The sequence below is a fragment of the Tachypleus tridentatus genome, chromosome 13 (assembly GCF_004210375.1).
Source record: "Tachypleus tridentatus isolate NWPU-2018 chromosome 13, ASM421037v1, whole genome shotgun sequence".
Classification (NCBI taxonomy): domain Eukaryota; kingdom Metazoa; phylum Arthropoda; class Merostomata; order Xiphosura; family Limulidae; genus Tachypleus; species Tachypleus tridentatus.
Genome location: NC_134837.1, coordinates 84,769,378 through 84,786,153, shown reverse-complemented (window position 1 = coordinate 84,786,153; position 16,776 = coordinate 84,769,378). Strand labels below are relative to the sequence as shown.

The 16,776-nt window shown below is 35.1% G+C and overlaps 1 protein-coding gene across 2 annotated transcripts in view; it reads right to left on the bottom strand.

The window, feature by feature from the left end:
- The window catches only part of LOC143239610 (uncharacterized), a 113,611-nt gene extending 98,210 nt beyond the window's left edge, over nucleotides 1-15,401 (bottom strand). For both annotated transcript variants that reach the window (XM_076480879.1, XM_076480880.1), the window contains exons 1-2: nucleotides 15,247-15,401; nucleotides 5,282-6,039 (exon numbers count right to left, since the gene is read on the bottom strand). In XM_076480879.1, the coding sequence (XP_076336994.1) occupies nucleotides 5,282-5,435 (154 nt within the window). In that variant the 5' untranslated portion in view covers nucleotides 5,436-6,039; nucleotides 15,247-15,401. The remainder of the gene's footprint in view (nucleotides 1-5,281; nucleotides 6,040-15,246) is intronic.
- Between the last annotated feature and the right edge of the window lie 1,375 nt (nucleotides 15,402-16,776).

Here is a 16,776-nt window from a genome sequence, read left to right as displayed (position 1 = left end):
ATTGTGCCATACTGTGTGGAATGCTTTTTCGAAGTTGAGAAAACATACAACGGTGCATTGTTTTTTGTTGAAAGTTATCAATAATTGATTCTGTTAGCCTAATCAGGGTGGTCAAATGTTTGTCTACATTTACAAAACCCATTTTGGGTTTCTGGTAATTTAGAGGTAGATTCTAGATAATTTGATAGTCTATTGCTAGTTATTTTTTCCAGGAATTTCACTATGCAGTTTGTCAGACTGATAGGGTAGTAATTGTTTGGTTTATTTGCTAGTATTCCTTCGTTTTGGAACATTAGTACAGGTGCAGAGTTTAAAGAGAGGTTAAATAGTGCTGTTAAGTGTTCATACAGTCCCCGAGTAATATGATTTGTATTCCATCTGGTTCTGGGGCTTTTCTTTTTTTTGCGGAGATTATTGCTTTTATTAGTTCTGTAACTGTGATTAATCGTGTGATTTGGTGTGCGATCTGGTTTTGACGATGAATGGAAATTGTCTGCTGGGGATTTGGGAGTGTACATAGTTTTGTTTGATAAAATTATTGACTTCGTTGGAAAAGTGTGCATTCATGCCTGGTTCATGGTGTGTCTTAAAAATGTTTTTGAGTTATTCTTTGAATATTTCTGCTTTGTCTGAGTTAGTGTATGCTGTAGTATTTTGCGTTTCAAGAGGTGAGTAATTATTATTTAGGTTTCCTGTATTTGTAAATTGCTTCAGGTGTGTCCAAAACTGTTGTGAATCTGTTTTATCGTTTAGTTGGAAGCAGAAGTGGTCCAAGCTATCATGTTTTAGTTCTTTGATTTCGTTTCTTATTTTATTCCTTAGGGTATTTACTTGGGTTTTTAGAGTGGGGTTTCTGTTGTGTATGTATTGTCTGAAAGTTTTTGTCATTCTTTTATCATATTAACAATTTGAGTGTGTGGTTTCCATATATGTGGTGTTTTTGGTTGTGTCTGTATTGTTTGTTTTGCTGCTGTGATAAGGCTCTTTGAAATCGTTTGACAATAGACATCTATGTCTGATGATTTCGCGGCTGTTTTTACTATTTCTTTTGGTAGTTTGTTATTTAAGATTGATTGGTATTCGAGCCAGTTTTCTTTCTCACAATTGAATTTCTCTCTCTATATTGATTTGTTATTACGACGGGGGAAGGAGACTGCAGGTGCTCCAAATAGGATTGCTGTTGATATCTTTTCCTACTAGGAAGTTAACGAATTTTCGATTCATATTGCAGGAACACAGACAAATATCTAGTATATCACTGGTACCATGCGTGCGCGAAATATGTGTCAGTGTCACGTCGTTTAATAATATCGTACTGGTCTTTATTGTTTGTTTGTTTGTTTTTTGAATTTCGCACAAAGCTACTCGAGGGCTATCTGTGCTAGCCGTCCCTAATTTAGCAGTGTAAGACTAGAGGGAAGGCAGCTAGTCATCACCACCCACCGCCAACTCTTGAGCTACTCTTTTACCAACGAATAGTGTGATTGACCGTAACATTATAAGCGCTCGTGCGGAGGGAATCGCCGCTTCGAGCTATGTGAAACGAAGATCACCATTTTGCTAATGAAGACGCGCTTATAAGGAGTTGCTTGTTACACGATATAGATGCGTCAAATGCGTTTTAAGTTTATTGTTCTGTCACTAACGTATCGTATAGCATATAACTGCACAAAATATCGACTGTGTTTTCTTAAGAACACCATTCCGATCCTATACTCTGAAATACCTTTTGTAAGAATAAATTGTCACTCATATTTATATTACGCTTCTCCAATAGAATGCAATCTCTGACCCAGAGAAATAAGTCAAACCACAAAAGTGGTGTGTTAAAAGTTCTAAACATTTTCAGGTTTCTACGATAGGTTTTGCTATCGTTTTACTTATTAGTGAATTAAAAACGTGTCCTTTAGTGAATGATAAATTTGGTTCGACTTTAAGAAATTATATGTTATTTCTGGAAGTTTTTTTTGTAACTGATTTAGTTATTCAGATGGAATTTTAGGGTTTCTGTTAAATATTTGGACTTAAAAATATTTATAATGAACCAGATAATCTTATCACTCTTGCTTGTAAGGAGAAAGGTCAAGGTTTTTGAAAATGTCTATGATAAACTATTTAGATACATTTTTAGTATTTATAAAGTTACGAACACTAAACTTTTTCTTATTATTTTCAGTAATCATTCCTGTCACATTGAAAGGAAGGATCCTTTAAATGAATTTCATAATTGATGTTAGTAAAAAATGTGTTACTAGATGCACTTGTTCATGGTCTTCGAAAGTGATCTGTTTCAAGAGTAAATAAAATCATAATTAATAGTAACAATAGTTTTTATTTCTCGCTTTTCAAGTTCCAAGATCATGTTATGATTCATGACATGCGCACGTCTAACTGACGTAAAGACAGTACAAATCGCAAAGTTAAGCTGTGTTAAGCTATGATTGTGCTGTCTGTCTGTCAATCAGTCAGTAGACTGTAAAGTGATGTGAACGGTTATAACAAGCAGCCTTCGGATCTCCTTAGGGGAAATTAAACGATTTAAGGCTATTTTACTGAAAAAAGCTACCAGACGGTTTTCCACATTACTTCAGAAAACTGTGTCGGATTTTCGAAAAGAACAAAGTCTTTAAAATCCTATAATTTTAAGAATTGTAGGTAAATGCAAAATGATTAATTTTTGATTAGCAAACTAACATTTGAAAAGAATCCTTTGTGACCATTATTCTTTATGAAACATTTATAAGTAATGGTTATAACATCTGTAATATAGAATGCCAGTTTTGTTAATTTGGGGAAAACTGACAATCAAGAAGAAAGAGGGAATGATAAATTTTCCATTAAACGTTTAATTATTGTTCAACCATTTATATATACTTTCTCGTTTGTACTTATCTCTCAAATGGGCACCTTAAAAACAAAGTTGAATTTCCATACCTTATGTGTAGTACAATGCAATAGCAGCTAACTTATTTTGACTGTTCTTTACAATTTAGGCCCGGCATGGCTAGGTGGTAAAGGCATTCGACTTGTAATCCGAGGGTCGTAGGTTCGAAACCCCGTTACACAAAACATGCTTGCCATTTCAGCCATGGGGGCGTTATATGTGATGGTCAATCCCGCTATTTGTTGGTAAAAGAGTAGCCCAAAAGTTGGCGGTGGATGGTGATGACTAGTTGCCTTCCCTCTTGTCTTACACTGCTAAATTAGGGACGGCTAGAGCAGATAGCCCATATGTAGCTTTGTGCGAAATTAAAAATAAACCAAATCAATCTTTACAATTTAAAATACACAACTCAAGAAAATTAAAAGATAATGATGTTTTGGAGTTATTTTCTTCAAAATTTAAAGAAAAAAACACAAGAAGGCGTTAAATATTGACGAAACTTGTTTATTACAATCAGCAAAGGTAAAAATACCAATTGAAAAATTCATTTACAAACAACAAAAATCAAAATTCCCGATGTTTAGTTGTACAAATATCAAAGGAAAAACAACTTGTTAGGATAAATAAATTTAGCAAACGAGACTTTAGTAGCTCTTAGGTCCTCTATTGTTTATGACTTCTCTGTACCTTTTTCCATACAATTGAAGATATTTTGGATGACTTGCTGGGACATCACAGTTTACTCCTGGTTGAGGGCAACTCTGGGCTCCTGAATAGTCGTAAAAGCAAGTTGTCTGCCTCTAATTGCTTTTCCTAACAAGTCTGTTCAATCAGATTTAGGTCCGGTGACTTAGCAGGCTAGTAAAGTTCCTCTATTCCTTTATCTTGAAGAAAAAACGTCTGCTCGATCCTGGCAGTGTGAGGACAGTTGTTACTCTGCTGATGCACGAACTCATCTCTGACAACAACAGCCAAAGAAAGAACTATGAATAGGAGGATCCCATCCACCTACCGTTTTGCTATTAGGGTTCCTCCATCCATCACAAAGATGTTTGTACGCCCTTGCATACAGATGATACCCCATACCATGATTGAGCCAATCTCAAAGACATCATGAAGGGGGGGGTCAATGTTACAGACCGAATATCGCTTTCCCTTACGTCTTTAGACCTTCACACGTCGATCACTTGAAGATACACAGAACTTGCTTGGATTGGTAAAGTACATTTCCGAGAATCTTATCGCTGCTGTTGTAGTTTGTAAGGACTACATTCTGCAGATATCAGTGGGTGTACTTTACCTGTAGCCCTTCTGCAACCTGAAATCGCTTCCTGGTATATCCTTCCTTGGCCTATTATCTGTGCCACAGTCTACTGACACTATATATTGTGAAATACCAATGACCTGTGCCACCTCAGTCTGGGTGTGGCCCTCTTGTAATAGTATAACAGCTTTGAAAACTTCTGTTTCAGTTAACTGGTTTCTTCACAGCTTGCTCAATCTTTGGAAACGTCAACATCAATAAAAACCCCATAATAACATCATTAGCTAAATATGCTTCCTAATCAATCAGAACCAGCCTTTTACTTTACAGAATTTGAATAATTTCTTACAAAGGCCTATCACATAACGAATCATTAGTGCGCCGATTTGCAGATCTTAAGATAGGATTAGTGCAATCTACTGAAATAAGCATGCTATTTACAAAAAACTGATATCTTAAAAATTTGAACAAATTCCAATATATTAAATTTTTTGTGAGGAGTTTATATTAAAATGATAAGGATATTTGATTATTGCCCTTTATATGGCAGATGAGCAACTACCATATTTTCGAAAGCGTTATTTAATTTTCTGCTCATTTTATAAACAAATTTTAAGTGATTTTTTAACAGTTACATTATTTTAAGTAAAAATATCAAGTTCATATTTATTTATTCGAGTATAATCTTCATACTTTATATGTATTATTCACGTTTAATGACTAAAATGCTAAACTATTACACCTTTCTTTCATTAGCTTACAGAATACAGTGCAGTGTCATGCACTTCACTTAATGTAACATTTGTTTACAGAGTATATAATGTGGTTATACATATATAATACATAGAATATTCTTCATTTACTAGATGAATATCCTTCCCACATCCCTGATCCACATAACGCAAGGTCTCACAATTTTCACGCTTTGTAACAACATACTGTTGTTAGTCCGACTAGTTGCGACATCTTTCGGTCACGTTTGGTAGTATTCAAATATATAATAACACACCGCGAGTAAAGAATAAAGTCAATGAAAAAGAAACGAAATTACGGTCGAATGATGCTTATTCAAACAGTATCCATAATATAAGAAAAGTATTCTAAAAATCTACTGTAAATTAAAAATATCTTACCTATTTGTAATTCAGTTGTTATAGTGGTGTAGCGTTGAGAGTTGTTCGAGGGCGCTTTTGTCGGTCCAGCTGCCATCACTGGTCTGCTAAGAAAAGAACTGGGTTTACCTATCTTACTGGGTACTTTAATTCCAGATGTTTTTTGGCTAATCATGGCCACCAAAGTTCATGATATACGAAAATTAAAAAAAAAACACACACCTTAGTATTTTTCCGTACAGGTAATCACTAAATGTAAATATTAAAAAACAAATACTAGAATACACAGCTAACAGTCACAAACATCATACAATCCACGTGTGACGTTGCCGACGTTTTCGTATATCGCACTGCAGTTGTCAGCAATATAAAAAATCAATGAAAACACCATTAAATATCACTCTACAGAGGAGGCGCTTAAATAGATCTTCAAATCGGTAATAAGCCCTAACGTCTTGCTAATATATCGATAACTTTGTTGAAACACCGACAGTTCTAGCCATAGGGAATGGAATGTACATCCTGAAGTAGGGTATCAAGTTTCTGTTCAGGATATCAGGACGATGATCCTTCAGATCGGGTTGGTGCAGCAGAAGCAATGCCAAACTTTAGCTCACGTCATGTACCAGCTTGTCACAGCCACTTCTACTTGGTATCTTGTTGGTGTTTTTGGAATAAAACTTTTCGTCTTGCTCTTAACTATAAATCCCCTGCAGAAACACGGTTTCCATTTCAGTTTGTAGATGTCTGCTGTTTTTCCATTGCTATTGTACCTGTTTCTGTAAACATTCATATAAATAAATAAACATAAAACAAGGCTGATAAAATAGTGCATATGTTACATAAGATAATAATAATTATATTTAATCATATTTTAATGCCTATTTATATAAAAACAGTTATCAATCTGTTGAGCTCGTCGTATGTGGATATTTTATTTTTTTATATGAAGTTTTTTATTATTATTACTGATGATTTGAAAAGTTTTTAACCTTAAAACAAAATTAATGCTTGTTGTGTTGCACAGCATGCTTGTATTAAATGCTCCTGGACGAGTTACTAAAAATCTAAATTTTTTTTATAAATAATAAGAGCAAATGGATAGGGAAATAAAATAAAAATAAAAAAACTTTAAGAGTACCTTAGAATAGAATCTAAAAGCTAAAGCCACTTCAGTACACGTCTGTCTTTGTTTAGTCCTTACAAGTTTGTTTTTTATAGACTACTGAAGTATTTAATCGTATTTATCTCTTATTTCTTAGTATTTAAGGATTTTTCTTTTTTTCTTTTTCTTTTTTATTTTTCGCCCCTCGCTAGTACAGCGGTAAGTCTATGGATTTACAACGCTACAATTAGGGGTTCGAATCCCCTCGGTGGGCTCAGCAGATAGCCCGATGTGGCTTTGCTATAAGAAAACCCACACACTTTTTTCTTTTTCAAATACCTAACAGCGTTCAAAGATCACTTATGACGAGAGTATTAAAATCTCCACACCTATAAACGACGAGATTAAGCACAGTCAACTAAACAAACTTGCAAACGCCTGTTATATAAATACATTTCCATATCACCAACGTCTAAATACAAAATATTGATAGAAGTTTTTGGGCGTTAATATAAATTGGACGAAAGAAAAGACCAAATTCGAAGTAACCAATACGAATATTATCACGTTTCATCATAGGTATGAATAGTCACTTCTGAGATCACGTGCAAAAACGAGTAGATTGTCTCGTTCTGCACTAAAAAAACATTTTAATCTAGTCCTTAAATTGACTAAGATCTACAATTGACGAGAATGTGAATAAGTCCTGCCTCGTGTGCAATAAGAAAAACTATTTTAACCTCAAAAGAACACGTAACTTTAAGAAAGAAAAACTCACCAAACACTAGCTATCCTTCGGATAAATTTGAGTGGTAAAGAAAGACGGTTACCATGCCAACGTTCTTATCGTCATTTCGACACAAAATTACATGGATGCTAAAAGTGACGCGAGGAAAACAAAACTTCGTTAATAATACGTGTGCGTTTTTTTTTTTTCTTATAGTAAAACCACATCAGGCTATCTGCTAACTCCACCGAGAGGAATCAAACCTCTGATTTCAGCGTTGTAAATCCGTAGACTTACTGGTGTACCAATGGAGGACGTTAATAATGTATATAATACTACATCCAACCATTCATCCAAGAATACTACAATTAGTTAGTTCAAAGAGTTTACTTTAAAATCTCGTGGATATTTAGTGTGTTTTCAGTTTAAACAGAGCTTAGCTTTCAAACATGGCTACCTGTAATTTACAAATGCTGACCATATGCCTGTTCCAATTTGGATCGTAGGCCCGGCATGGCCAGGTGGTTTAGGCACTCGACTCGCAATCCGAGGGTCGCGGGGTCGAATCCTCGTTACACTAAACATGCTCGCCCTTTCAGCCATGGAGGCGTTAAAATGTTACGGTGAATCGAACTATTTGTTGGTAAAAGGGTAGTCCAGGATTGATAGTGGGTGATGATGCCTTCCCTCTAGTCTTACACTGCTAAATTAGGAACGGCCAGCGCAGATAACCCTTGTGTAGCTTTGCGCGAAATTCAAAACAAACCAAACCTTGAATCGCAGCCTCAATGCCAAAATAGGTAACCATATTTTAGTTCCACATTCAAGCACAGAAACGACACCAGAATGAGTAATCTCTTGCTAACTCTGCCTTGAAGTGCATCCAAAACACGAGAATAAGTAACCATATACCAAACGCCCCCACAATACCAAGATACATTCAACCAAGGAAACGAACACTTTAAATTCTGGAAGCTTTTAATAAGTATATAGCATATATTATTCAAAACCTAACTAATTCAAATACAGAACAAGAGAAGTGAGAATGAAAGCGATTCACTTATAAGCGTCTGACGTTTTTTGTCTAATAACACTATGCCACATAATTTTTACTTTTTCTTGTTCCTGGGCAGAAAGTGTTATTTCCCTATTGCTTATGCCTAAAGGAAATGGAAAAGACCTATTTTTCTCTTCAAACTTTGCTTTTGTGACCTGGGTAATGAAATTTTCAAATTTACCCATTTTCCAGAACATTCCAGGTAGATTCAATGCTGAGTAGCTGATAGAGAATTTCTTGAACTTACAATAATTTCAAAGAACTTTCTAGAATGTTGTAGAACTTACGAGAATTTAACAACCTTTTAGAATTTTCTAGAACTTTCCATAGTAATATATATACAGGGGCTCACTACTCACCACTTCAGTTTAGTTCTAGCTGCCTAAGTAAACACATAGACCTATCCAAGGAGGCTTTACTAAGTTTCCCTGTTATCTTTGCCTTTGGGACAGCAGGAACACCGCAGCGCACTACAACAGGAAGCACTGGCCACAACTGACCAAGTTATTTGCGGGGAGGCACAATGTCAAGTGTGAGCCACTAGTGGACCTCCAGAAAGTGTTGTTCCCACCACTGCATATAAAACTGGGTCTTATGACACAATTTGTCACAACTCCTGATAAAGAGTCTGCAGCTCCCAAGTTTCTTCGAGACTTCTTCCCTAAGCTGTCTGAGACAAAGGTCAAAGTTGGTTTCTTCGTTGGACCACAAATAAAGAAGACCCTGGAGTGTACAAAATTCCCCAAGAAGCTCAGTAGGAAGGAAAAAAAACTTGGAGCAGCTCTGTCGCAGTGGTTCGGGGCTTCTTGGGCAATCACAAGGCCGAAAATTATGTGGAACTGGTTGAGGCTCTGGTGAAGAACTACGACAAAATGGGGTGATTTGAAAGTCCATATCCTTGACGCTCATCTCGATAAATTCAAGGAGAACATGGGAGCATACTCAGAGGAGCAAGGCGAGCGCTTCCACTGAGATATACTGGACATTGAATGCCGCTACCAAGAAGCTTATAACGAAAACATGATGGGAGACTGTATTTGGGGGCTGATACGTGAAAGTGATTTACATTACAGTCACAAATCTCGAAAAACTATTCACTTCTAAATATTTTTGTTCATTTTTGTATAACTTTAGTATAAATTCATGTAAATCTTGATTCATGTTGTTTTATTCAGACCTTATGTAAATGAAAATGTGCAAATTTGCCCGTTTTTAGATAGAAAATAGGTTAATTTCTAAATTTCATTATCTAGGTCACAAAAGCAAAGCTTGAAGGGAATAATGGCCATTTTCTGTACTTATACAACACAAGCAATTAAGAAATAACACAAAGTAATCCAGGAACAAAATTTGTGTTACATAGTGTTATCAACTCCAAACACTTCTACCACTGCAAGTACAAGTATCAGTTGTAACCACTCATTCATACCTGTCAATAACAAGGTATATCAATGAAACGCTTTTCAGTTTGTAAGATAGACGGGTTTCTTTCGATACACTTTCTGTTAAGATAATAACAAAAACAGTACTCGATGAACTCTGCCCAATTTGCCCTAACAACAACAAAAGCTCATATCAGTAATTTTTTTCAGGTGAATTTATCGATCTGAGATAAACATATTTTGTTACTGAACGCAAAAATAGAAAATAAGTAAAGTCGTAATAAACACCATTATCTCATAATAACTTTGACGCATATACCTTCACATATAGATTGCTGGTTTTGGTTTGGAAAATATCAATTTGATAAAGAGACTGTTAATATATTAACAGTTTTTGTTTGTTTTTTTAATTTCGCGCAAAGCTTCTCGAGGGCTATCTACGCTAGTCGTCTCTAATTAAGTAGTGTAAGACTAGAGAGAAAGGAGCTAGTCATCATCACCCACCGCCAACTCTTGAGCTACTCTTTTACCAACGAATACTGGGATTGACCGTCATATTATAACGTCCCCACGGCTGAAAGAGCGAACATGTTTGATGCGACGGGGATTCGAACCCGCGATCCTCGAATTACGAGTCGAACGCCTTAACCCACCTGGCCATGTGGGCCACCATTAACAGCGAGTTTTAAATCCGAGAACAAATCACCATATTTCTGACTAAAATTGGTTTCATAAATGAGGAGAATATTTATATTACAAATTATTATAAGATAATTTAGTCTTTGTTTTAAATTATCGTTGAGTAATCTGGAAAGAGACATTTCACTAATGATTCATTGAATAATTTCAAGGTTTTGGTGTAGTCTACCACTCCTTGTAACCCCATATATATTTATATGAATTCACGAGTACTTTTTATTACAGCTTTCTAAGGCAGGCGCATTAAGCTTCTTTGAATAACAGCGACATCTTTCAGCTATTCTCATAGCTACTAATACCTAAAACTGTACGAGTCTTGGCCTCAACTGAATAGAATGCGAGATTGTTTAAAATATTAACACAATGTGCGTGCACATGGATGTAAAATAAACAACACCATATAAGAACATAAACAACTCTTAGCTGACACAGTACCTTATAGGGCTAAATTATTATAAATATTTATGGAGCATACATGTCACTATACATAAGCCTAGTTGGTGTTAGAAAAACAACCCATAGTGCTGTTGTAATCAGTATAGTAATCCCACAGATTTACTTATGTAACTTAACATTTACCTTGTGAATTATAGATCCATCAATAGAGTTAATATATAGAATAGGTGTGTGGCACTGTAGGTTCCATAAAAGGCAGAAAAATACTTCATTTTTTCAGAATTTATAATCAGGTAACTCCATCACGTGATACAGATTACATCACAATTACATGATTAGGTATCAGTTGGCATTGGGCCAACTCATAGAACTGTTACGTGCTTGTTCACGTGATTTTGTACAAGTTAAAAGTCCTTTGAAACGTTCGGGTAATTAGTTCTCACGGTTGAACAGATAGATCTCTCGATTTGATAACAACTTTATTATTTAGTAATATTAATTATATATACATATGTCTGAGATACGTTTTGAATATGTTTAATTGTTATTGCCAACGGTTAAGTTGAACTTCATCACTATACTGAATTACCGACGTAACACCAGAATACGTAACCATATGCTAGCCCCAACCCTGCCCTTACGAAGATCAGGCAATCCAGAAGAGTAAATGCATGTTAACTTCACTTTGAAATCACAGCTATACAACACAATAATAAATATTCACACGCTCGCTTTATCTGGATGAGTAGACAAAACATCAGAATAAGTAGCTGCAAGATAGTTTTACCTTTAAAATTTGACATAATGCCAGAGTAATTAACCACATGATTTTTACTAGTGTATAAATAGAAATATTGTGGTTGATATGAAATATTCTGAAATATTTTTCATTTTCATTGTTGACCCTCAAGGACAACGTGACTACCATTTCAAAGAATCATTGAGTACTGCAACATTGAGTTACGATGATGGTTGACTTTTTCTTAAAGTATGGATTTCAAAATAATCATGTGGTTTCTGCTGATTAAATTCACACGTGCAAAGTTATACAGTCGTAGTAAACTTCGATCTAATGATTTACATCTTGAAGTTCAAAATAGCTCAGATGAAGCAGTATGGCTATCAAGTACCATTGAAACTGTCCCCTCAAACACTTCGTTTCACACATCAATCGCTATTTGAAACGACAAAGTCTGGTTTCTGCATGAATTCAAATGAACTATTCATTTCGTTTCGAATGACGTCGTATTTAGTGTGGAGAATTTTTGTTTGTTAGGAATTAAGCATAAGGCTACACAATGGGCTATCTGTGCTCTGCCCACCAAGGGTGAGTCCGCTGACATCCCGCCGTGTCACTGTGGAAAGAGGGGAAAGCTACTATAAAGAAACTTGTGAGAAGGATCAAGATTTTCGACATCCTGTGCTACGATACAGGATGACAAATCCTGTTGATGATAATACCAATGAGTCTTGGTAGAGTATTCTGATGACATTTACATAAAACTACAACGGGAAAGAAAGGTTCCATAAAAATATCTGGTAGAAACTGTAAGCCTTTATTGAGGTTCAGATAAATATCATGTTTCATGACATCCACTACAATATTAAATGCGGAACCTCCCTTAACTGCTGTTTGCACAGAAGTAGCTTTTACAGTCCTCGTGACACAATACATCAGCATCATACAAATCTCTGGCAAAAGCCTATAGTAGCACTTGATCATTCATCTTCCTGATTATCTTTAACACGTTGACCCCACATGACCCACCAGTGGGTCATGATAGTCTTCGAGTAAGATCCATACCACAAACCGACGAGTTGTGCTATATTTTCTTTTTAAAGGGCTACTTATTGGTTGGGGTACAACGGCTAAATATACACTCTTCCTAAAAAGTAATTGTAAAATGACTAGTGGGACCCTGGAAAGAATTGGCAAAATAGGCTTGTTAAATATGTTCTCCTCAGGACCGTAGCTTTCAGTTTTACGTCAATGACTAGGATATTAAGGATCTCGATCTATGACATGTTTCTCTACAATAAATACAACATTCTTGGAAACGAAATGTTTTCAGTTCTTTGGAAGGTTTCGCTTTGAGAGTGGGGTTTCACTTGAAAATAAGGACCAGAATCCGGACTTGTCGTCTGATACAGCGATTAAGGTCGAGATCAATTATTTATCAAGCATGCTATACCTGAAGAAGCAGTCAGTCATCCTTTTAATTTCTAACTTAATGTAATAGCAATCAATGGTCTTTTAAGAAGGATACAGTCTTTTATCTGATCAATGCTTTGATACGTTTTCTATAAGTTACAATATTACTGTTTATTGTTTGTTTTTAATTTCGCGCAAAGCTACTCGAGGGCTATCTGCGCTAGTCGTCCCTAATTTAGCAGTGTAAGATCAAAGGGAAGGCAGCTAGTCATTACCACCCACCGCCAACTCTTGGGATACTCTTTTATCAACGAATAATGGGATTGACCGTCACATTATAACGCCCCCACGGCTGAAAGGGCGAGCAGGTTTGGCGCGAAGGGGATGCGAACCCGCGACCCTCAGATTACGAGTCGCAAGCCTTAACACGCTTGGCCGTGTCGGGCCATTACTGTTTATACGCTAGTAAAATCCATCCTCTAGAATTCTGGACTAATTAAGTAATAGTGCTTAGATCTGTCACTCAAGCAAAGTGAAAGTCGTATCCCTTGACTCCTTAAACCTAGCCATAGTCACCAGAATCATTATAACAGTCGATATTAGAGACAAGTTACAGCCAGTTCTGCATTGACGGAAGCCATCTTGAACTAAAAACAATCTTTTAGATGTTGGGTTAAGTGAGCTGTGAATTATTTGACCACAAAGAAACCTAGTAGTTGAAACTAAAATTATAATTCTACCTGATATACAAGCTAAGATATGGCCACTTGTATATTGCGGCAGCCATCTTGGATGTTTTAATTCCCACAAGAATGTCTAGATGGGGTTATGCTGATTCTTAATAAATATTTCTGAAAGATATTGAAACTCACTATAAAACGTTGGGTGGGCAATACTTTTAGGTTCTCTGGTCTGCTGCTCAACAATAATTTACTGACTCAAGAGTTAAGTTACTATTTAAAGAAATTAGGCAAACATGTTCATTTCACCATTTTTCAACTAATTATACTTTATTCCAGCAGAAAACAAAACGGACAAAATTTTCTGACGCGTCTGCTAGAAATATTTAAATTCAATTTGTTCAGTTTTTACGGTAAATATATAATATATTTAGGTTGTATACTGCAAAGTAATTACTAATTACTTTCTTTAGCGTTTCCCTTATTTATCCTAAAACAACAATAACTGAAGGATAACGATCCACTCATACTAATTTGTTTACAATGTAGATTAATCCTTTGATGTTTGTTTTGTGAACTTCGCGCAAAGCTACACGAGGGTTATCTGCGCTAGCCGTCCCTAATTTAGCAGTGTAAGACTAGAGAGATGCAGCTAGTCATCATCACCCACCGCCAACTCTTAGGCTACTCTTTTGCTAACGAATAGTGGGATTGACCGTCACATTATAACGCCCTCCTCGGCCGAAAGGGCAGACACGTTTGGTGTGACGGGGATTTGAACTCTGAACTCTCAGATTATGAGAGAAGCGCCTTAATCATCTAGCCATGCCGGGCCGTTCTTTAATGTAATTTGTTTATTTTCTACGATTCGCGTGATGCAATACTGCAACAGTATAAACACAATTTCAATTTTATTTAGATTTATTTATATAAAAATCTCAAGTTATAAGAAGTCGATGGTATCATAGCAAGTAGTTTCTAACTTAAACAACACTAGTTAGTACTTTTCTTAAAACCATTAGCAATTTCAAAATCCTTCTAAACTTGGGCCTTGCGTCAGTTTGATAGACGGTGAATCCAATGGTCTATGATTTGAGTTATGTACCTACTACGCTAAATGAATACTAAGATTTGACCGTCACTCTTATAGCGCACCTACGACCTCCCAAGTGTGAAGCACGTTTTTCGAAGCTACGGATCATAAACCATAGATGCTCTGATTAACAGTCAGGGGTCAAGGCATGCTAACAAGTAGTACGTTTTTGAACTTATTTATAATTAGAAAAAGAAAATCACAAAAAACAAAATTTATGACATATTACCTAGATATATTTATATATTAAATGAGTCTTACTCAATGGTTGAATATTTTTGTAAGTGTGAAAAATGACCATAACCTATACAAGTTATGTCTATGCTACTATACAATCCTGTTATGTTATTGTTATGCTCTAGAGTCTAGACCTAACATTCATAATCCATGTCTATAACTCAGGATATATTTTTTTTAAAGTGTCAAATCGTTAAATATGTATAGATTTAGAATCGTGCACACAATAACAATAGTGACTGCACAACAAATATTTAAAAGAGAATTTTTATTTCCTTTTCCAAAGTAAATGTCGATTTAATTAAATATAAGTCGTAAGAATCTTTTTTTTAAAAGCTATTTTACAAGAATGAAAAAACGTTGCTTGCTAGTGCTTACACATTTTTAGCATTTCAGTATCTTACACTCAATCAGTGAAAAAAACTACAATTCTACAAACACTGAAAGTTATAACTTACTAGTGAAAAGGGTCTTGAACTCGTTTTTAATCAACTGAAATGACAAATTGGATGAATACTAGTTTCAGAAACGCTTTGAAACTGAACGTTGTATGCGTAAGAATGAAGAAGACATTTGAAGAACGTATATAACATCTCCAGCTAGCCCATGAAGTCATTTTATATACAGGAGTGAAAGATGTTCACCTTGAAAGAGATCATAAAACATGTTCTGCATAAAAATACAGTTCAAACCTGTATTATACGTATACCATGTGTATGTGTACACTTCTAGACGGTAAAAACGTAAACTGTTGACCAAACTCGAAGAAATACGCTGCAGTCTTATAACATCAGCTTCCTTTCCGTACAACTTACATGAAGTTCATAAACAGCAAAATCACTATATCTTAAGATACGCCTAATTCAGCATTCCTTCAAAAAGAAAAAAACTCAGCAACTGAACCAAGTTCTGACATCTTTCAGAATTAATGAGAATTAGTGACACGTTACTTATCCTACTTTTTGCTTGGAAATTTTGGTAGTTAGCTACTAACAAGCATGGTCTTCCATTTTCAGCCGAATAGCTTAACTATGTTTGAAGATACCACTTCAACAATAACGATCTTGTTTGACCCGTTTACAAAATAAGCTTCACATGAAAGAAATGTCTAATTCAGGTAGCAGTTCTCACCACATACACAAAACAACGAATTAACTACGTAACTGTATTTAATGAATGCTTATTAATAATAATCATTAAACAATGATTATTTGTTTGTAATCACAGAGTATTTCTAATTAATACTGTATTAAAGTCCACATTTACTACATCAGCACAATATATGCAGTCAATATGGTTCACTTCACAGAGATCTTCCTTTCTTTCTTGTTTTAGTAAAAACAAACAACAGAAGATTGGGTCAACTGAGCTGCCAAAATTTTTCTTCTGACCTAAACTATTTGAATTAATATTAATTAGCATACATTAATCAAATAAACTTTATGTTCACGTAATTGTTAGTCAAAAATAAAATCTAGATACTAAATGTAGATACATTTATACAACTTTCAAAGAAGGATTATGTTTATTATTTTAGGATGTATATTTTTAGAAATTTTAACACTTATAACACTTTAAAATTACTCAATAATATGTTATACTTGCACCCTTTTGATGGTAAATTACATCAAAGCAAGTTGGTAATGTAAGGGTTAACTGTATCTTTCCTATATAAATGGTCACACATCTTCACCATATAGAGAGCAACCTGTTAGTATTCAAGGTGTTTTCGAAATTTCCCAAAGGTCTTGTGTGTCACGTCTCAATACAGAAATTCATTACCAAGCAAAACTATGCTGAAAAGACCCTTACAGTTGATAATAAAACATATATAAAATGAGTGTCTCTTATGTATTTATTAAGTTCATTAAATAACTCAAATGTAATCTTAATATATTAAACACTTAAACATATTTATTGTATAACTTAAAACAAATGAAGGCCACAGAAGCCCATTCAAACCCATTAAGTTCACTCTTGCCAAAGCA